Source organism: Rhinopithecus bieti, unplaced genomic scaffold, assembly GCF_001698545.2.
Source record: "Rhinopithecus bieti isolate Rb0 unplaced genomic scaffold, ASM169854v2 scaffold_21201, whole genome shotgun sequence".
Classification (NCBI taxonomy): domain Eukaryota; kingdom Metazoa; phylum Chordata; class Mammalia; order Primates; family Cercopithecidae; genus Rhinopithecus; species Rhinopithecus bieti.
Genome location: NW_016810610.1, coordinates 1,820,048 through 1,843,196, shown reverse-complemented (window position 1 = coordinate 1,843,196; position 23,149 = coordinate 1,820,048). Strand labels below are relative to the sequence as shown.

The 23,149-nt window shown below is 47.1% G+C and overlaps 1 protein-coding gene across 1 annotated transcript in view; it reads left to right on the top strand.

Annotated features, from left to right (window-relative positions):
- HABP2 (hyaluronan binding protein 2) overlaps positions 1-23,149 on the top strand; it is a 38,679-nt gene that overhangs the window by 6,599 nt on the left and 8,931 nt on the right. The window contains exons 2-7 of the mRNA XM_017892502.1: positions 10,683-10,719; positions 17,545-17,661; positions 19,143-19,250; positions 20,412-20,528; positions 21,289-21,408; positions 21,900-22,071. Of these exons, the coding sequence (XP_017747991.1) occupies positions 10,683-10,719; positions 17,545-17,661; positions 19,143-19,250; positions 20,412-20,528; positions 21,289-21,408; positions 21,900-22,071 (671 nt within the window). The remainder of the gene's footprint in view (positions 1-10,682; positions 10,720-17,544; positions 17,662-19,142; positions 19,251-20,411; positions 20,529-21,288; positions 21,409-21,899; positions 22,072-23,149) is intronic.

The window sequence follows — 23,149 nt, the reverse complement described above, 5'->3', positions numbered from 1 at the left end:
TTTTTTCATAGAGACTGGTTTTTGCTGTGTTCCACAGGCTGGTATCGAACTCCTGACCTTAAATGATCCTCTTGCCTTGGCCTCTCAAAGTGCTGAGATGACAGGTGTGAGACATCATGCCTGGCCCCTATACTATCTAGAAGCCTTCCTCTTGACCAGTATGCATTGTCTGCCTGGTTCTGCCTTAGTGCACTTCTCTGGCTATTGCTCAGAAACGCTGTGGATATTGACTTATCGGACCCAGTGTGAGATGGGCAAGTGACCAGGCTCAGCATCCGATTAATTCAAGCATCCACACCTGCATGGGCTCCAGGACCAAACAAGGCCTTGGACAGGAAGATGGGAGCCACTCTTTTCAAAGCCTCCAGAATGCTGGTCTCTTTTGGGCCTAGGAGAGACTGAAGAGGCATTCCTCCCTCTTACTGCCATCTACACAGTCTTAGAGAAAGGGGAGGGACTGAATTTCACTGCAAATTCTCATAGATTTTTTTTTTAACTGATCCGAAGCACAAGTCCAACTCATTACCTTTAGCGGTGTACACTAGTATTTAGGGAAATCGGGTCGCGGGAAATCACACACGTATATAGGCACAGGTATATTTATATTTTAAATTCATTAGAGTTTCCTAAATGCAAGAGCAATTCTGCTGTCACAGAGAAACAGCATGGCAGAATATTCGGCAGCCAGGATTTTAAATAAAACATGCTTTTTCTTCATAATTAATATAACAAGCTTTCCTGGCTTAAGACTTGGCAATGATCCCAGGAAAATGGTGGGGGGAGGGGGTTGGTGCGCCATGCCTGTGACCCGCAAACGAGTTCCAGGAAAAGTTGACGCTGAGTAAGTTCTCCTTAGTCGGCCCTTCCGGCAGGGGTGCACCCTGAGGAAACAAAACGAACTCACTGACAACAGTGGCTAATAATAATCGCAGTAAGAGTAATCATAATAATTAATAGTAGCAGCAACCACTTATAAAGTCTTTACCTATACCAGATGAGGCATGCTTTATGTTTATTATCTCATTTAAGCTTCCCCCAAACCCTATGAGGCAGGGACCAATGTCATTCTCATTTCATAGACAAGAAACGAAGCATAGATCAGTTAAATCGTCTACCCAAGATGGCACCTCTGGGAGGTTACAGTTCTGGGATTCAAGGTCTGTCCAACGCCAAGTTCTTTGCTCATAAGCACTGTGGTTGAGATCATCATGCCTGGCACCGCCCAAAGACAAACAAGACCGTTCCGTGTGGTGTCAAAGGTGTCAAAATGGGCAGCAGCCTGAGACTCCAGCTTCCAGCAGGAGACAAAGTCACTCCCACCTGGACGCTCCCTCAGTAGCCCCGAAGCTTTGCTTTCCAACATCACAAGGATCGAGTCTTGCCAGCTAGCAAACCAGTTCATTCAGTGTTTTCAAAACTTCAGTCATGAATGAAGCCATCTTCAGAAATTCTGCCAACGCCCAAATTAGTTTCTTAATACTTTTGTTAAAGACTCACCGTTTCTCTAAATTGATTTAGTTCTAAAGGAAATTGTCATTACTACAAAGAAAGCGAAGTGATGTCATTGAATTCTAGCTGGCTGCTGGTGACATGCTAAAGCTCTGAGCCTGAAGCAGCTTTCTCCTCCTTAGAGGAAAGAACAGCAGGAGGCAGAGGATAGAGACACCAGCACCCCCCAGTCCTTCCCCCTGGTGGGATTGGAAGGACAGTCAACCTGAGAAAAGAAAGACTTTCTCACGCTGTTTCTGTTTTATTCTAATGCTGTTATTTCACGTCCTGGCTAGGCACCACCTCAATCAACTCAGGTACCCCCATGGCTCACATCTGCTGCCTTGGAAAGCGCAGGAGTGAGCACAGCTTCAGCAGAGGTGGTGCTGATGCCCAGCGGAGGAGTTACCTTCCTGAAGCCCTGGGCTATTTGCTGGGGCTGATTGACCAAAAAGGGCAAAGGGGGGGCTTGTGCTTATAAGGCAGGCCGCACTCTCAGCTGCGCTTTGGTTTTGTCCACTTGCTTGTCTTAAATTTTTTTTTTTTTTTTTTTTTTTTTTTTTTTTTAAGATAAAATCTCACTCTGTTGCTCAGGCTGGAGTGCAATGGTGTGATGTTGGCTCAATGCAACCTCTGCCTCCCAGGTTAAAGCGATTCTCCTGACTCAGCCTCCCAAGTAGCTGGGATTACAGGCACCCTCCACTACGCCCAGCTAATTTTTGTATTCTTGGTAGACACAGGGTTTCACCATCCTGGCCAGGCTGGTTTCAAACTCCTGACCTCAAGTGATCCACCTGCCCTGGCCTCCCAAAGTGTTGCGATTACAGGCGTGAGCCACCGCACCTGGCCTTTGCTTGCCTTTTAAAAAGTCCTCCAAGAGCATTATCAGATGCAGAATTTTTACCCAGGCTCCTTGTCTTGGATGGCCTCACTCCCTAACCTTCAAAGCTCCCCTCCACCACCATCTGTTTGCCCCAAGTCCCTGGGATGAGCCATTTGTACAGGTATTTCTCACCAAGTCTCACCTGCAGAGTAATCATTGCAAATGCCGTTCTCCTCCTGAGCAGCCAAAGCTCCTTGAATAAAACACTGGAATTGGGAGAGGGAAGTCTTACTTTTATAACTGGGGAAACTGAGGCACAGAGAAACTCAACAACTTGCACAGGAGCAAAAATAGGCCCTGAGTCCCCTCAGCCAGAAGCTTCCCATCCAAGAGAGCTTGGTATAACCAAAGTGTGGCCAAGGGCAGAGTCGCCTGGGCACTGGTGGAACATGGGTGTTGTGTTCCCGGCCCACCTCAGACCCATGGACACACAACCTCTGCAGGTGGGCCCCAGGGATCTGTATTTTTATCAAGCTGCCCAGACAATTCTTATGCACATTGAGGTTTAAGAACCAATGTCTTTAAAATGGAAATTCTTCGGATGTACAAATGGGACTCTTCTCTTTCTGCCTCTTACCCCATCCCATCTCTGCCTGCCACTGTCACAGGAAGCTGCAGCTCAGCCCTTAGCTGGGCATGGTCAGAGTGGCCAGCCCTGGGCTTTAGAGCAGGGAAGCTGCACAGAGTCCCTCTGAGCCAAGCACAGGTGACCAGTGTCAGAGCCAAGAGACCCGAGCTTGAGTCCCTCCCCTGCCCAAATGCATCCTTGACCTTGTCCATGGTGAAGCCACTTCACCATGCTGGGCCTCAGCTTCCTCCTCTGCAGATGAAGGGTCTAAGCCAGTTCCTCTCTATAGTGGCTCCTGGCTCATCACTGTGGTCTGGTGAACAGCTTCACCCAGGTATCCAGGAAGGAAACCATCCACAGGCACTGCTGGCCAGCGCCTTCTCCTTTGGCTTCCACATTTCCCCATGAGAGTCTTTGCCCCCTTGCCCTAAGCTTCAGGTGAAAGCAAAGCTGCCGTGAACCTGCCAGTCTTGAGACGGCATTGAGCAACGTGTGCAAAAGCAAGAAGGGCAAGATTCCTGTGCCTACGAAGGGACGGAGTGGCACCACTTCACACCTATTAGGATGGCTCACTTCATACCTGTTAGGATGGCTATCATTTTCAAGAATGGGGAATAACAAGTGTGGGTGAGAATGTGGAGAAATTGGAACTCTCACTGGTAGGTATGTAAAATGGTGCAGCCACTGTGGAAAACAGTATGGCGGTCCCTGACAAAGTTAAACGTAGAACTACCCTAGGACCCAGCAATTCTACATCTAAGCACATATCTAAAAGAACTGAAAGCAGAAACGAACAGAAAGCTGTACACCAATGTTCATAGCAGCATTATTCACAATAGCCAAAAGGTGTAAATGACCCATGTCCATCAAGATATGAACGCATAAACAACATGTGTTTAGATAGATGGTGACAATGGAATACTGCTTAGCTGTAAAAAGGAGGGAAAGTTTGATACATGCTACCTAGAAGACCTTGGAAACATGACGCATAGTGAAATAAAGGCAGTCCCAGAAGGACAAATATTGTAGGATCCCGCTTCCATGAGATACTTAGAATTGCCAAATACACAGAGACAGAAAATAGGCTAGAGATTAGCAGGGCTGAGGGAGAAGAAGGAGGCATTTCTGTTCAACGAGTACAGTCTATGTTGGGGATGATGAAAAAGTTTGGGGATTAGAGCGTGGTGATGGGTACACAGCATTGTGAATGTAATTAGTATCACTGAATGGTACACTTACAAATGGTCAAAACGATAAACGTGATGTTCTGTGTAAGTTACCGCAATTTTCAAATAAAAGGACTGAGTGGCTTGGCACAACTGCTCATCTTGGTGTCTTCTAGGATAAAGTTGGTTAGACAGAAAGTCAGGGAGGGGCAGAGAGAGAAGGAGCCCGTGTCTCTGAATCCTACTGATTTATAGTGTAATCTTCTTGGAGGTGGGGAGTGTATACATCTAGTCTATTTTGTCCTATCTTTAATCCAGCGATGATTTCAACTCAGGCTGAAATGACGTCGCTTATCTTTGTAGCAGGAGCCAGAGAAGAACAACATGAGGCAGGACTTGGCCTGGACACCGGCAGCCTCTGCCCTCTGCCACCTCCACTACTCGCTCTGGCCTTGAGCTCTTTGCCCAGCAGGGGGACTGGCCCTGCTGAACTGTGCACACTTGTCCCTGTCCACCTTCCAGTCCAGCGGTTGCAAGCCTTAACCATAGCCATAGTGTAGAGGTCTCTCCTCCCCAGCTGCCCTTGGGAGTAATGCAGTCCCTCCCTGGTGGTTGGCAACATGTGGACTACCACCAGGCATAGGGTAGAACATGCAAGGAGGAAGGGATGGTGTGATTAGAGTCCCAGCCTTTTACCCAGCAAGCAGAAGATTTCTCTGCTCTTAGTTCATTCTGAGCTGAGCCTCTTTCCCCAAAAGACAAATCTGGCCCCATCTCCCCCGTCACTGCCTCCTAATCCCTCTGAGAACATTTTCTACCAGTGAATTCCTGGAACACATCAACTTAGACTTTTAGACTTTCTGTTTTGTCTTCCAGAAGTTTTGGAATTCTGGAAGGCAGAGGAAGAATCTTAGTTGAAATAATCACTGGATTAAAGATAGGACAAAATAGATTATATGTATGTGCACCCCACAACCAAGGAGATTACACTGTAAATCAGTAAGACTCAGCGACACGGGATCCTTCTCTCCCTGCCTTCCTCACTAACCAGCCTTAACCTGGGAGGACACCAGACTTTGAGACTCTGGTGGTTTAGGCAGTTTAACATTGCTAAGGGCCTGCTCTTAACTTTGAGGTCAGTGTCCTAAGCCAGGGATCCATTGAGAAATCCCAAGTGTGGAGTAGAAGAAACGGTAGTTGGATCTAGAATGGTCTTTCTAAATATACTACAAAGCAGCTACTTTACCATGTGCAGAAGCAGCAGCGTCCACCCTCTAAGAGAAGATGGCTCAGCTGGGACCACGTGCTATTTTAGCCCTGTTGAAACTAGGAATGGATGTGGTGGGAGAAGTGAGCAGTGGCGTACATGCCTTTTGATGTGGGTGGAGATGTTTGTTAAGATGTATTTACCGCAATAGGAGGCTGGTTGAGGCTCAATCTGACTTTTGTACTTTCTCCAGCTGTCACTGGGGCTAAGTAGGCCCTCTCTGTGGCCTGCCAGGCCTAGCCAGGCCTAGGCCAGATTAGACAAGCTTTTTTTTTTTTAAGACACTCTCACTCTGTCACCCAGGCTGAAGTGCAGTGGCACGATCTCAGCTCACTGCAACCTCCACCTCCCGGGTTCAAGCAATTCTTGTGCCTCAGCCACACGAGTAACTGGGATTACAGGCGCCTGCCACCATGCCTGGCTAATTTTTGTATTTTTAGTAGAGATGGGGTTTTGCCATGTTGGCCAAGCTGGTCTCCAACTCCTGGCCTCAAGTGATCTGCCCACCTCGGCCTCCTAAAATGTTGGGATTACAGGCGTGAGCCACCGCACCCAGCCTACAGATAGGCCTTTTTATAAAGTGTTCCAAGAACAGTGCCCCTGATTTTGAACCTAGCTCAACACCTGCTTCTCTTAAGGTTAAGGAGCTTTTCTGTTTCTTTCTCCTCCATCCTCGCTTTATTACTGTATACACGTGGCAGCTTCCTGGTCCCTCACGGCAATGGTGACTAAGAGCAAGGACTCTGATGTGAGACCGACGCTCTCCTGTCCTGGCTCCAGCATTTTCTAGTTAAGTTATTTTAGACAACTTAATATCTGAAAACATCAGTTTTCTCACCTCTAACATGGACCTAATCATAATACCTAAATTGTGAAGTATTGTGTGCAACAAACAAGACAAAATGCAAGCAAAATATTTAGCACAGCTGATGGCACATTGTCAGCTCTAAAGGAATGTGAACTGACATCAGTTTTCTGCTTCTTAGTTATCTCTTGCTCCTACTCTTGCATTGATCTTTCTCTTTGGATGTGCAAGTCGCAGGAGTAAGCGTTCTTCTTTCCTTGTCTCTGGGGTAAGAGTTAATGGAATGATGGAATGAAAGGAGGCAAATACTGTGTCCACCCTTCCCACCTGCCATCATCCAGGTTAGTTTCAGGGATCCGGATACAGGCATAAGTAATCCATTCTCAGCCGGGACTTTCCCATATGGTCCCCAAATATCCAGCCCGGTGCTGGGCTACCAGTTTCCACGTTGCACCACGGCCGCTCTCTGTGGGTGGACACTGTGGGTCACAAAATGAGTGACTTGCTTCAGATTCCGGCGACCGCCTGACAGGCAGCCCAAGCCGCACATCAGCTTCAGGCTCCCTGAGAGCCCAGCCCAGGAAGTCTCAGCTTTCTTTTTGTTTGGTTTCCCTCCGAGCGCCAGCTCCTAGGAAGGACACGTCTGCCACCTGCTGGCTGTAGGCAGCATGGCACCCGGCTGTCCCTCAGGCTCCAGCTAGAGCCAGGATGTGCAACGCTGGCCCAGGTGCAGGTCCTGGAGGGCCCTTCCGTGCTGGATCCTGAGGAAGGATGTCCCTCAAAGTCTTCTGCCCACTTCTTAGGGCATGGCCCATCCTATGCAGTTCAAAGAGAAGAATTTGTAGGGAATCTCCTCAGGACTGGGTGGAGACAGGTCTAGACAGACGGGCCCTGCCCTGAGAAAGGCATGGCAGGGAGAAAGGACCAGTACTAAGGCCCAGATGACTGGAGGTGATGAGGGTGAGATTGAAGGTGGGGTAACCTTTGTCCTTGAGGTCTTAGTGTATTAGTCCATTCTCATGCTGCTAATAAAGACATACCCAAGACTGCGTAATTTATAAAGAAAAAGAGGTTTAATAGACTCACAGTTCCACATGGCTGGGGAGGCCTCACAATCATGGCAGAAGGCAAAAGACACGTCTTACGTGGTGGCAGGCAAGATAGTGTGTACAGGGGAGCTGCCCTGTATAAAACCATCAGATCTCATAAGACTTAATTACTATCATGAGAACAGCACAGGAAAAACATGCCCCCATGATTCAATTACCTCCCACATGGTCCCTCCCATGACACATGGGGATTATGGGAGCTACAGTTCAAGATAAGATTTGGGTGGAGACACAGCCAAACCATATTAGGGTCCCCTCATGGCACCTCTCTGGCACTCACCCCCCAGAGGTACCCATTTCTGCCAATCCTTGTTCAAGCACCCTAGGCCCAGGAGCACCCCTAAGGCCTGAGCTGCCCTTCGTCTGCCAGGCGTCCCCAATACCAACCCCCACCCTCAGCCCCCAAACAGAACACCTGTCCCATCTCACTGCCTGCAGAAACAGGGTGTGCGGGAGGTGGTTAGCCAGGAAGTCATTAGACAGAGGCACAGTCCCAGATAACAAATGGCCTCTCTTTCTTTTTTTGCATTCCTTTCCCCCAACTAACATGTTATTTTGTAATTTTTCAAACGTACAGAAAAGTGGAAAGAATAATGCAATGAATATTCTTCATCAGATAGATGCCACAATTGTTAAAATGTCATTATAGTTGCTGTGTCTCTCATTCTCCTGTGTGTGTGTATAGTTGTTTTCTTTGTCTGTTTGTTTGCTGAATCATTTGCAAGTAAATTGCAGACATCACTCTAAATACTTCACCAAGCGTCTCTCTTTTTTTTTTTTTTTTCAGACAGAGTCTTTCTCTGTCACCCAGGCTAGAGTGCAGTGGTGCAATCTCAGCTCACTGCAAGCTCCGCCTCTCAGGTTCACGCCATTCTCCTGCCTCAGCCTCCCGTGTAGCTGGGACTACAGGCACCTACCACCACGCCCGGCTAATTTTTTGTATTTTTAGTGGAGACGGGGTTTCACTGTTAGCCAGGATGGTCTTGATCTCCTGACCTCGTGATCTGCCCACCTCAGCCTCCCAATGTGCTGGGATTACAGGCATGAGCCACCACACCTGGCCACCGTCTCTTAAGAATAAGTACATTTTCCTACAGAACTGCAATGCCATTGTTTACTCTCAAGAAAGTCAACATTGACACAATAATATTGTCTAATATGTCTATATTAAAATTTCCCATTTGTTTCAGTGTCTTAGTCCATTTTGTGTTGCTACGAAGGAATACCTGAGGCTGGGTGATGTATTTTTTTAAAAAAGAGGTTTATTTGACTTGGATTTCTGAGGGCTGGAAAGTCCAGGATTGGGCAGCTGCTTTTGGAAAGGGCCTCAAGCTGCCTCCACTCATGGCAGAAGGGAAAGGGAAGCCAGTGTGCAGAGATCACATGGCAAGAGGGGAAGCGAGAGGGAGAGGTGGAGGTGCCAGGCTCTTTTTAACAACCAGCTCGCCTAGGAACTAATAGAGTGAAATCTTGCTTACCCTGAGGGAGAACACTAATCCATTCGTAATGGATCCACCCCTATGACCCAACATTGAGGCCCCACCTCCAACACTGGGGATCAAATTTCAGCATGAGGTTTGGAGAGGACAAATATCCAAGTCAGCACAAACCACAGCACTCAATGTCCTTTATGCCATTGTTTTTAAATCCGGGATCCAACTAAGAGTCACACACTGCATTTCGTTGCCATGTCCTTTACTAAAAATACAGTCTTCCCGTCTTTTTTTGTCTTTTATGGTGTTGACATTTTGCTGGAGGCTAGGCTAGGTGTTTTGTAGAATGTCCTGCAATTTGAACCTCACAATTTGGATCTGTCATGTTCCTCATGAGTAAATTCAGGGTAAGCATTTTTGCCAATACTATCTGTTGATATTGTACATCCTCAGTACATCGTATTCGGATGCATTCTTCTTTTTATTTTTCTTTCCTAATGTATCATCTACCTACTTCCCAAAATCATGTAACGAAGACTACAGGAAAACAGAAAATTAGAAATTCTGCAGAGGGTAGAAGCAGCGAATATACCAAACTGCCTAGCTTGATGTATCTCATTGATCTCAGCTTTCTGGCAGCCAAGACCCAAAAGGAAAGCTGTCTGGTGGTAGAACTCTTATTTCTTTAAATCAAGGTTCAGCAAACTTTGTTTGTGAAGTGTCAGATAATAAATATTTGGGGTGATACATTCTCTCTACAAAAGCAGCCATAAACAAACAGGCATGGTTGTTTTCCAGTAAAACTTTGTTTACAAAAACACAACTGCTAGACTTGGCCCAAGGGCCCTTATTTGCTGACCCCTGATTAAAGTGGAAGAGCGTACTCCAGGTATTAAATGAGTAAAACTTTCTTTTTTGGGTTGAGTACTGCATATTAAAGGAACTCTTTATATCATTATTTATTTATTCAGCAAATCTTTTTGAGGAATGCCATGTGCCAAGCTCTATGCTAGGTATGGGGCAATACATCAATGACAAAACAGATAAAATCCCTGCCTTTCTGGAGGACAGAGTCTGATGTGAGAGACAGGTGACACGAAAATAAATAAATGTAAAGCTCTGCACTGCAGTAAGGATCATGGAGGGAATAAACAAGTGCAGTGACAAAACAATGGGGACAGGGAAATGTTATATTGATGGGATATCTCAGGGAAGATGACGTTTAAACTGAGGCCTAGCGAAGGTCATGGAGGAGGGCTTCCAGGCAGCAACAATTGCCAAGGCCCTGAGGTGGGAGGAATTTAGCTTGTGCCATTTTGAAGCCAGGTGTGGCTGAAGCTTAGTAAGGGGCAATGGGAGGGAGGGGTATGGGAGGAGCTTTGTAGATCATGGCAGGTGTTTGCATTCTATTCTAAGAACAATGGGAAGCCACTGGGGAGTTTTAAGTGTCTGTTCATCCCCAAATCCCCAGGAACTGTCACCTGAAGAAATCACCTAGATTTCAGCACGAATTCCAAATCCTACCACAGCTACGTGACCTCCGAGTCCAAATTTTCTCATCTATAAACAAGGCTGATGCAAGCCTCTTCATAGGGCTGTTGTAAGGATGAAATGCAGCAATGCGTGATCAGGCAGGGAGTAGATGAAACTCACTGCAACTGACGAGCACACCAGTACCTGGGCAGCCATGTTCCAAAGCAAGGACAGGGGCAGACAAGCGACACAACCCCCTGCTGTGGAGAAGGACAATGCTTCAGTGCTCAGCGTGCATAGGTGGTGGTGGGGGGGTGTGTATCTTCAAACACACCCCATCCCCCTCCCTTCAACCTCCATCCCAGCCACAACCATCAGAAAGCACACAGTGCACCTGCACCCCGTACGGTCTCCCCTGGCTGACACCTGAGGATCGCGCCCGGCCGAGCCCCGTCTCAACACTGATCTGCTATGTTGTTTTGTTTTTCAGTTCTCCCTGATGTCTTTATTGGAAAGCCTGGACCCAGGTGAGTGCGCTGATCTCCTAGGGGCTTCCCACCAATCCCAGGCTGGTTCTGGGCTGGAGAAAAGGAGGCCTAAGTATGGAAGTGTTGGAGGGACCCCAGGGTTCAACTGGCTCCAGGGTGTCACAGGCACCTTTGAGAACTTGCCCTCAAAATGTGTGCACCCATAATGCTTCACGTAATTTTGAGTTTCCTGTGGACACCACTGAGCCCCGGCTCAGGGTCCCAAGGGAAATACTGCCTACGTAGTTAAAATCCTTGATTTTGTAAAGAAACTGAAGCCCAGAGAGGGGAAGCAACTTACTCCTGGCCACACAGCGAATTGGAGGCTAAAATGAGGTGAAAGGCCAAGGCAAAGCAAGGATGAGGTGGGATAACACCTGGCTCCGGGGAGGCCGGCCCTGTGCCGCACTCATCCGCGCCACCTCTTTCTGTGGAAGGGCGGCCTCCAGGCTGACCTGGCCTGGTGATACCCTCTCACCAGCACCTCTGCCATTGTCCACTCTGCCCAAATGGTTTGCTTCCTCAGGCTGAACGCGTCTACCACCCGGTGGGTCCTGTAACTTCACACAGGCTCTCTGTCTCACAGACTCACTCTCCTATCGTCTCCCTTTCTTGTGTCCTCGGCCTTGTGCCCACAGCATGCACAGGCTAGGCAGGGCCACTCCTTCCACATCATCCACTCCTGGTCCTTTGGCTCTGGGTTCGAGTCTCCCTTTGCAGCTCTGAGCCCCGGGTGAGAAAATTCTGCTCACCACTCCATCTGGCCAGAGGCCAACATCCCCACTGGTAGAGATACAGGCTGGTCACCCATGGAGCGCCATAGCCAGGCAGACAACACACAGAGACTGTGGCACTGTGGCCACATCTGAACCTTGAATCAGGGATTTATTTGGCACGAAGATAGCAGTAACTGGGCCAAATTCAGTTTGACAGTCAATATTCTCCAGCAGCAAACCCCTGGATGGGCAGAAAGATAAGGCCAGGTCTTCGTTCTGTCCCAGGTGCTCCACGGACATTTGTGGAGTTGAGGAGAAGTGTATATGGGCGTGGACATGGTGTGTGGGGTTTTGAGAAAATCCGTGTTTTTCCTCAACACAAAAGCTATTCAATGACACCTAGTTCAGTTCCTCCAAAGGCATGTATTTCAGAGAGTCATCCCCTAGCTGACGGCCACACCACCACCCACACAAGGAGTCCAGGGAGGAGCTGAGACCAAGGGACTGGAAGGGTGGTCTCTTCCCCAGCCTTGAGCACAAACTGCTCAGGCACCACTGAAGGGGATCCTTGGGTCTGATTTTCAGGGATACTGGGCTGTAGAAGCTACGGGGTGACACAGTGGAAGAAAAAGAAGTGCGGAAGACTCAAAGGCCCTTGACTTTACTGCCAGCTGCCAGAAAGTTGTAAGAGACATCTTCAGTGAGTTCATGACACCCCGGAATTGTGCAGTGAACAACTCGAACAACTGTAAGCAGTGGCCCTACTGAACAGAGATCATGGAAAGGGAGTGGAGTTAGCCTATGTGCCCATAGATTTATAGCTTTAATCAAACAGACTGGGAGCTACAGGGTCAGATTTGATCTGCCAACAGGAAGAACTTTCTCACCATCAGAGTTGTCCAGAAATCTGAATGGGCCATTGGTTTCTCAGGAGGTAATGAGTTTCCCATCACTGGAGGCTTTTTAAGCACAGGCTGAAAAACCACTTATAGGGAGTGAAGAGTATTGAATTTAACTCTCAAGAAACTGGGCCCTACAAGAACTCTGCCAACAGCTTCAGACAGTTTGGTGTGTGCATGAACGGACCCCAAAGCAGACTGCTCCTGGGATCCAGAGTCCATCTTGAGATGTCATAGCCTCCGGGGAATGGGCTGAGATGTCGAGGTTGGGCCTTTTTGCAAAGAGTAGATTCAGTTTAAAAACATCCCTGTTCAGTATCTGACTTAACCTTTCAAAGGAGTTGTGCTTTGATGGTATTTGTCAGCTCCCTGCTGGCTCTAGACAACCATGTGGCGAAGGAGACCCCATGCTCGTGCCCACGGGCAAGCTGCTTCTTTGGTTGGTCTTGCTGGAGACAGCGCATGGTGAGGGCCTTGCTGGAGCAGAAGGTGTCCAGTCCACAGTCCCCAATGGGTGGTGGAGGAGGTAGCCAGCAAACAGCACAGACTCTGCCCATCTCCCCAAAGCAGGTGCCACGACAGCCAGCAGGCCTGTGGAAATGCCTCTTCAAAGCTGGCTTGGCTCTGCCCAGCAATGCAGGCTGAGCCCATCCATCAGCTGTCCTACTGCCTGCCAGCGAGAGTCTCTGCTGGGCTTGCCCTGCCAGCCAGATTGGAAGCGTCAAATGCAGGCCGACAGGTCTGGGGTTTGGAGGAGGCCCTCAGAGGAGCCGTCTGTGCCACAGTGATGGATGACGCCAACAGGGACGACATTCCGGGGATTTTGATTCCGTTCCACACATCTGGCAAGCTCCTTAACCAGAGCAGCTGCAAAGCCCCCATCGCAGGAACTCTGAGCATTTTCTGAGAGACCCCGAACATGGACCGAGTTAATCCTGGTCAAGGGACCCAGAACATGAGCTTAAGAAGGTTTCCCAATGTATGTTACTTCCTGAAAGCTAAAACCCATGGAGTTTCATGAAACCCAAACCTATAAGAGGTTCCAGGATCGTAAAAAGGCACATAAGACTTGGAGTTAGGTAGACCTGGGTTATGATGTCATCTCCTTTGGCCTTCATTTTTCCTTATCTGCAAAATAGGACCTGTGCCATAGGGTTGCTTTAGGGTGAAGTAAGATTGTGGGTAACCACATTTATTTAGTTTAGTGTCTGATATTTAGAAAATACTCAGTACATTATAACCTATTATTAGGATAATTTGGCTTAACTCAGGATACTCTCGTGATCCTTCCTGATAATTTCTAGAAACAGACTCTGAAAACTAGACAAACCCACAAGAATTTCTTTTTATTCCTGATAGAAAATGCTCGAACACCTGCCCCTTTCTTTCCCAAAGCTCTTCCCTTTTCTGTAGCCTCAAGAAACTTACAAATAATCTATGTTTAAACCTGAACTGTTTTTCTACAATCTACCAGTGGCACCAAAATGTATGTCAGGCTGCTGTGCCTCTCTCCCCAGGAAAATATGTGGATGAGTTTCTAGATTTCTACAGAGTTCATCAGGTATTTTATTTGCCAAGTACATTTGACCCATTTCTCACACAGTTTCTTACTGAAATTCCCTATTTGCTCTGCTTTAAGCAGGCACCATCTTTTTGGCCAGCAAAGCTGCATGCAGGCCAATCAGAAGGCAGGAAGGCTTGACCACTAAGGGAAAAATAAATCTGTCAATCACATACATTAACTACAGGTAGGGCTTTGTGCTGGGCACTCTGGGGTTAAAAGAGGAATGGAAATGGCCCTTCCTCTTAATAAACTATCTAGTTGGAGGAAACAAATAAGATAGACCAAATACCCAAGATAGAGGTGCCATCTGAGATCCAGCTATGACACTTAAAACTCTCCAGCCAACTGGGCCACAGAGGAATGTTCTTGTATCTAAAATTCCTAGCCCATTAGCAATCTAATATCAATCAAGTCCTGTGTGTCGGTTTGTTATTATTGCATAATACACTACCCCAAACTTAGTAGCTTAAACCACTGACCATATATTTAGGTCACAATTCTTTGGGTTGACAATCTTGGCTGGGTTCAGCTGGGCAGTTCTTCTGGGCTGCGTCAGGCTCAGTTGATCCTGACTGGGCTTGCTCATGTGTCTGCAGAAGCTGGCAGATTGGCTGGCATCTTATCTTGCTGAATATTGACTGGGCTTTCTTATGTGTCTGAGGCCTCAGCTAGGACCACTAGGCCAGCTGTTGTCCACGTGTTCTCATACGCTCTTGCAGAATAGGCCAAACTGTTCACATGGCAGTCACATGGGTCCAGGATCCGGAGAGAGAGAGAGTCAAGAGAGAGCAAGACTTCTTGGGGCCCAGGCTCTGAGCTGGCACACCATCCTTCCATCACACATGCTATTGACCAAAGCATGTCCTAAGGTCAACCCAGAACCAAGGGCAGGGAAACTGACTCAATCTCTTGGTGGGAGAAGCTGAAAAGTCACATTTGCAAAGGGTATGGGTACAGTGGGGGTGGAGAATCAAGGGCTATTTTTGTCATCAGATTGGCTCATACCAAGGCAGAGTTTCACTGTGGAACTTGAGGGCACTAGGCCTAGACTTGGTCGCTTCTAGCTCCCTCACCTCTTCACTGCTCTTTAATCTCCTTCCTTAGCTGGCTTTCATCCCCTACCCAACCTTGGCTGGAGGCTTCCTTGAGGGCAAGGCCACATCCTACTCTTATTTGTATAACTCTCCACCATTCCCAATGCCATCCTGCACCTGGCATAACACTTGGTCCATTGTAGGTTCACAAGACAAGTTACTTACACAGACAATAGGATTAAGTGCCAACATAATGGGAAAGACAAAATAAGGTTTAAGCCTGGAAGTGGAGAAACCCTCTCAGATGATGCTCCGATAAAGCACCTTCGAATCACATGGCAGCCCATCCCAAATGGAAAGGATCTTGGTGACTTTCCTTGCATATCCACCAGCTAGTTGGCTTCTTCCACCCTGGCTATCTGGGGCCACTGAGCTCTGCTGGCTCTATCCATCTCCACTGAGGCCCACAGGCCCTAGAGAATAGGAAGCCTTTCTTAGCAGGAATATGATTCAAAGCCTACGTATTTTATTTCTTCTTTGGCTTCACTGAGAGGTGAGCAGACCTTGTTAATAGGTCTGGATTCAAGTCAAAATCCTCTAACAGACATGTCATTCATCCCTCATCACCTGGAAAAGTCACACCATACCATCTACATTAGAATCTTCCCCATTTCTAAATATCTGCAAAAGAAGTAATTCTTAATGGCCATGCCAAGATTAGCCGATCTGACTGCCAACCTGTGGGAGAGATGGGAGAAATTACAGAAACAACCTAAAGGGCACTTATCTATAAACGCCTGTTAGAAAACAAAAATAAACTCTCCAAAGAAAAAGAAATAACTAAGCAATGCAATCATCTCATTACCAAACCCCATTGTCTCTCCTAAATGTCAGTTTGAAATCTTTCATGTCAAACTCAGAAAAACATTTTTTTTCTCACTTTCTCCCTCTCTTTCTCTGCTTTATCACGCTAGATGGAGGAAAACTTTATTTGCTCCAGGAAGACAATGGCCTTATCTTCAACCTGGATCCTCAGCCCTAAAAGGTGGCCTCCCCGGGAGCATTTTCATAGTGGGGAAAAGCAGTTCGGGAGAAATAATGAGCAAGCCAAGGGAGTCTTGACTTGACACTGTGATAAATGAGGTGAAACTTTGGCAAGAAACCAGAGTTGGCGTATTCAAAAAAGAAATAAAAAGCTAGTTCCATTTTAATGGGAAATATAAAACAGCCATTGTGCAAAAGTCGATTTTTCAAAAGCCAGAGAGATAAAGACTCTAACAGAATGACTGAGAGACGAGTAAGATAATGTGGTTGATAATCAGGCTTAGGTAAAGTGCCATCCTCCAAGCCATCAGCTGGCTCCATAGGAGTGCCTTTTCAAGTCAGCTATCTGCATTTGCTCCTGCCTCATTATCATATGCATCTCTGGACAGCTTCCTTGCAGCTTCAACTTGCCGACTTGCCATACTCCCGCCGGCTGGAGAGAGCAAAGTCAACCTGATTTTCTTCAAATCCCAAACTTCCACAGACCTACCAGCCACAGAGCTACCAGGATGTCCCCACAAGGCCCCAGAGAACAAACAGCTTGAGTCCAGCTAACCTTACACATACCTGTTTTTTCCCCAATGACCAGTCTAGTGTAAGGTTTACAACCGTAGGCAAGATCCATAAACTTTTACAAGGTTATCCTTGGGAAATTCCTAATGGGCAGGCTGGATACTCAATGGGGATGGTGGGACACGTTTTCCCAAGGGTAAGTGTGGGAATATCCGAGGCAATGTAAGGCACCAGTTGAAACAGTTGAGTGCTGTAGTTGAACCAGTGAGATTTAGGGGTTATATGGAGACAAACTGCCATAGTTCATATCCTGCACTTTAGTAGCTATGTGACCTTGGCCGAGTTACTAGATCTCTGTCAGCCTCAGGTTTCTCAACTTAGAGTGAACAATACACCTCCTAGATTTTTATGAAGATGAAGTTAGACGGTGCATGTGAAGTGCTTAGCACAGGGCATGGTACATAGTAAAGGCTCAATAAATGTTATCTGTTAAAATGACTCTGTAGATACTGCTTGGGAGTAGTTTGATGCCATGATCAAAAGGAAAATGGTGAGTTTTCTTTGATTTCATTCAACTTGGTGACAAATGAAGTCCCATCAAGAAATATTATTCACAGGATAAGCCAACCAGGCACTCAAGTATAGTGTAATCTGACCCCGGGCAGACCCCATGTAGGACCCTGTAGATGTGCTAGGTCCCAGTCCTCTTCCTGCTGTTCAAAGATGAGAAAACCAAGACTCGATAATACAGTTGGCTTACCCAAGGTCAAGGGAGTAGAAAGCTGGGACTTGGCTTCTTCTCTTCACTTCCAATCAGGTGCTCATGACCCTGCTAAATGTCAACACCACCTTGCCTGGTCATAACATCCCCCAAGTGAAAAGATGCAAAGCCTGAGCCCTCTTTTCCACTCCCCTCACTGTGCAGAACTGGAGAGACACATGATTCCTCCTGCAGGACTTTGAATTCTTTGGGGAAAAGGTGTCCAACTAAATAAAATGCTGACCTATTTAAGTAGAATGATTAGTATTTCTTCTGTCCTGTTACCACCATGCAGACTGGACCCCTGACCAGTATGACTACAGCTACGAGGATTATAATCAGGAAGAGAATACCAGTAGCACACTTACCCACCCTGAGAATCCTGACTGGTACTACACTGAGGACCAAGCTGGTAGGTACCAAATCTCTTTCAGGGACTCTCCTGGGAGAAGGACAGAGGGGAGTGTACATTGGACCACATGCAAGGGCCTCTCTCTCCTCCTCTCTGACCAGCATTGTAAAATAGCTATGGAAGAAATTATGTGGACTGGCTTTTCTTCTGTTAGATTCATATGCTGTGAGGACTGGGGAGGTTCTTAGAGACCATCTCCCCTACCCTCAAATGACAGATGAGGTAAGTGAGGCTAAGAGAGGAGCTGACTTAGCCAAGGTCATGCAGCAAGTTAATGCAACATTGTCCAGGTTTCCTGATGCTGTGAATAGCAGCTGTGTTCAAAACCATTCCCATATCTTAGGTTACAGGTCAGACCCTAAGGATGCAGGAAATCCATGTCAGCCTTGAGCACCAGACTGTAGCATGTGCACATTCAGCTTTGGGACTTTCCTTCCCTCCTGCCTTTGCCAGGACTTTTCCTTCCCTTTCAACTTTTTCTTTCTCCCTTCACTCTTTAGAAGCTTTCCACAGTTGTTAGATCGTGTGTGTGTGTGCATGTGTGTGTGTATTCACACACATGTGCTCCTACCACACTTGTTTTTATTTTCGTGGCTTCTTAACCCCAGCAATGGGACAGAAAAGAAAATAAGAAGCTGGGTCCAAGCAATGCCATGTGACTAAACCAGGAGAAGGAATGGAAAGCACTTAGCAGCTGGAATAAAAGCTGTGTAACTGTGCAAAGTGGCCTGGAAGGCAGGGCCAAGATACAGGGCATGGGGGAACATCAGAAGGGACCATCAAAACAAGAGCAGGGCCCAGGGATCCTAGTTCCTGAACCAAAGAACAATGTGTGTGAACAGAAGGATAAAGAATTCCCCAAGGGAAGATCCATTCAGACAACCATGAAAGCCACAGGCACAGATGAAATATGACAAAATCTAACTGAACAAGTAGTTGAAGAAAGATGAAGGCCACTGGGTCATTTCCTCCTCGCCGCCAATTCTTCTGTCACCCTCTTGCCTTTGGTCTTCTCTCCTGATGTTCAGAAAGCTTGCGTTTCATTAGGGGTGGGTTTTCTTTCCCCACTCCTGACCTCCACCCCTGGGCACTGGAAGTAGGGGAGGTCTTCAGGCTTGTGAAATACCTTCAGCATCAGAGACAGACCCTGTGGCACTCCCAGCAAGACTGGGAGGAGAAAAACACTGATGAGGGAAAAGGGGAGTTTCTCAATGAGAAAGGCCCCGTCCAAAGCCAGGCCGAGGGGAGACAGTCGTGGTTCCTTCTCGCCTCTCCTCTCACTAACTTGAATCCCTTTCTCTGGTCAGGTGACTGCAATTTTCCTTGCTGTTTAAGGACAATGTATGTTTTCCTGCTTTCCCCAGTTTCTGGCTTGGTAGTTACTCTCTCATTTGGGGCAGGAGACTGAAATTAGATGAAAAAGTGGGGGACTTCTCACCTGCTATTCCTTACTGACATTGCCTTCTTGTCATGTGTCTTAGATCCGTGCCAGCCCAACCCCTGTGAACACGGTGGGGACTGCCTCGTTCATGGGAGGACCTTCACGTGCAGCTGCCTGGCCCCTTTCTCTGGGAATAAGTGTCAGAAAGGTGGGTGCATCATCACTAGATCCACTCTTTCCTCTGAGTTAAACAAGAAGTGGTCCTTTCTGTGTCAGAAAGCACTGCATGATGCCATGGAAAGGATTGTAACTGCAAATACTGTATCATGCATAGTGGATTCCTCTGCAGGGTCCCAGGCAGCCTCTCACTGGATCCTCACCCCTGCACTGTGAGATGGAACTAGTACATCCATTCTCCAGATGGGAAGATTGAGGGTGAGAGGGGATAAGAGCTGGACTCTAACCAAGATGTATTGCAAACTCAGGACTTTATACTTAGAGTGTTTTGTCTAGCTGCAACAGAGCAATGTTGTCCTCAAATGGGAGAGCAGGGAGGATCTCAGGGCACATGAGACCCAACCCAGTCAGAGAAAGGTAACCCAGAGAGTGAGGGCATTTGACCAAGGTCACACAGCTGGCTAGGTGTAGAGCAGAAATTAGAGCCCTCGTGCCTGACTTCTGGCCCATGCTCTTTCATTCTGCCATCCTCACTGTGTCTGCTGTTGGTGAACTCTTGTGGGCATAACATGAGGCCATGGAATAAAGCTTCAAGAATAGGACTCCTAGGGGCTAATTGTACCCCTAGAGAAAATCTGGATTCAGGCTGCTCTAGCAACCATCTTACTTGGTGGAAGGCAAGGGGGGTCTTAGGTGTATGCATGGCTTTGTGGTTGACTTCTTCCCTTGGTGTCCTCTTCACTTGTTCTTTCCATTTTCAATCCTGCAATTTCTTCAATAAATTTTTCAGGATGGTTGAGAATATCGAGTATAAACACAGTGTCTGGGCTTACTCAACTTCTCAGAAAAGTAACAAAACTGCAAAAGCACTCTGAAGTTAGCTAGAAAATGGAGGGACTAAAATTGCAGCTCTGTTTGTTGAATGTGTAACTATTATCAATGTTTTTATTAAGATAGAAAAATTAAGACTATGGGCATGGGAAACAACGTGGAAGACAATCCGCTATGACCCCAAAATTAGACAGAAGTCTTGTCCTGGCGTAGCCTAGTGTTTCAGGACCACGGACAAGGCTACAAACCCTGTCAGTCATCCCATCCCCAAACATTGTATTGTACATGTATCCCTCTAAGGAAAATGTGCCCCAAAGAGTGTCTTATATTTTGCCCCCACTTCTCTATGGATCTCCTACAGTGCAAAACACGTGCAAGGACAACCCATGTGGCCGGGGCCAATGTCTCATTACCCAGAGTCCTCCCTACTACCGCTGTGTCTGCAAACACCCTTACACAGGCCCCAGCTGCTCCCAAGGTAAGTGGTGGAGGCCCCTTCGACGCTAGGCTCTCTGTGCCCTATTTTTTACCTGCACCCTTCTGCATGGAAGGCCAGATGCACCTGATGTTTTTGTGGCAGGCATCCAAGATGGTCCCTTTCCCTAGGATTTCTAAAGATTAATTATCCCTGGATTGACTCAATTCAGTGGGAGTTGACTGGTCTGTGTCCCTTCCCATCCAAAAAGAATCATCTTGAAACTCAATTCTTCCAGGAAGTAGACCCTGTTCTATTCCTGAGGGGACCAAGTAGGGGAATGAATACATATTGAGTCCCTGCTGTGAGGCAGGCATTGTCTCAGGAAACATCCGTTCTCTTTTGCATTCTCCAAAAACACCTCAAGGAAGAGTCTTACAGATGAAAAGCCTGAAATGTAGACAGGTGAACTCATTTGCTCATGGCCACATGGGTATCAGCAGGCAGAGATCTACCTAGCTCAGACGGGACCCAGCACTCCTGCTCCAACCATGCTTCTTCATTTTCTTACTGAGTAACCCATCTACTTAAGTGCACTTAGTCTTGGCCTCCAGCCATATTGCTTCATCCACGTTAGCTCACGTTCTTAAGGCTTCTGTGTACACTTACTAGAGAGTCAGTGGATCTGTCTTTCCCCTCTGGTGACCCACCTTTCGTGAAAGGATGGACACCAGTAGAATGCCGCCAATGTCTCCTTGTCATCTCAGACGTGGGCTGCAACGCCTTCTGAAGAGCCTTCCTGGCCCCATTCCTTTGTTCACAGTGGTTCCTGTGTGCAGGCCAAACCCCTGCCAGAATAGTGGTACCTGCTCCCGGCATAAGCGGAGATCCAAGTTCACCTGTGCCTGTCCTGATCAGTTCAAGGGGAAATTCTGTGAAATAGGTATGGGTCTCTGCCACCACCTCATCAGGGCCACAAGTGAGGCCTCTGGAACCCTTTTCTCTCCTGATTTTGTTGCCAGAATGTGGTTCAAATCAAGTTTCCCAAACTCTACTATTGTCTCAGCCTTCTCGCCTAAGGGGATAGGGTGTGTCTGGCTTCGTGTAAAGAAACTAATAAACTGGGGTATAGTGCAGGCAAGTCAAACCTCCTGGGCATCCCTAGGCCTTAGCCCACCTTCCATCAGTTCTTGTGTGAGCCAGAATTAAAGAACTAAGCTCTCACACCCTACAACCACTATATTTCATATTTTAAGCAGGATTAAATGTGGGACATTCAACACTTTTTTTTTTTTTCTGAAATTTGTAGTGAAATCCCAGGGTGATAAATATGCAGGTCCAGTTCTCTCACCACTTGATATACCCACCAAGTCCTTTTTAGGAGGAGCACGCCAGTGGCTGTTGGTTCTCACATTGCTACCTGCTCTCTCGGAGGTTCTGATGACTGCTATGTTGGCGATGGCTACTCTTACCGAGGGAAAATGAATAGGACAGTCAACCAGCATGCATGCCTTTACTGGAACTCCCACCTCCTCTTGCAGGAGAATTACAACATGTTTATGGAGGATGCTGAAACCCATGGGATTGGGGAGCATAATTTCTGCAGGTAACAGTTACCTTATTCATGCTCAGTTGATTTTGGTCACTTATTTTAAAACAGATCATTGAAACTCATCAGCCTCTTTTCTAGGAAGATTTTCTTACTCAGGATAGGCGATGTTATGCTGCTGTAGTAAACAACTGCCAAATCTCAGTGGCTCAAATACATCAAAGTCTATTTCCAGGTCGGTCACTGTGGTTTATGCCTGTAATCATAGCACTTTTGGAGGCTGAGGTAGGCAGATTGCTTGAGCCCAAGAGTTCGAGACCAGCCTGGACAAAATGGCAAAGCCCCGTCTCTACCAAAAAAAAAAAAAAAAAAAAATAGCTGAATGTGGTGGTCAGCACCTGCAGCCCCAGCTAATCAGGAGGCTGAGATGGGAGGATCATCTGAACCCAGGAGGTCAAGGCTGCAGTGAACCACAGCACTCCAGCCTGGGTGGCAAAGTAAGACCCTGTCTCAAAAAAAAAAAAAAAAAAGAAAAGAAAAGAAAAAAAGTCTATTTTGTACTAATGTTCCAAGTATCATGTGGGTTGGTGGTGGTGATGGTAGCGGATTCAGCTCCACAGCGTTCCTCAAATACTCAGGATTGGCAAGAAGAGACTGGGGAATGAAGCATGAGTTTTTCACTACTTCAGCCTAGAAGGGACACATCCTCTTCCTACACATACTTTGTTGGTCAGAAATAATCACATGAGCCCACATAACTTCCAGGCAGAGACGGAGAAGAGCAAGTGGAATGTCTGTCGAAGGTGATGGTCTCTAACCCAAAGATGTTCAGGCTTTCCCATGTAAGGGTAATGCCACCACCCTCCCTGGTGGTGATCTAGTTTCCTTCTTCCTTTTCTGCTGCCTCCAGGCCACTCCATTGGCTTCCTGCCACTACCCTTTGTCTAGCCAAGGCCAATGAGTCAGATGAGTTACAGATTAAGGGGAGGAGGTCTTTGTGTGGTTTTGAACTGGCTTCATAAATAAGGATTTTTTTTTCTTTTTTCTACACTTTTTTTTTTTTTTTTTTTTTTTTTTTTGAGACAGAGTCTCACTCAGTCACCCAGGCTAGAGTGCAGTGGCACCATCTCAGCTC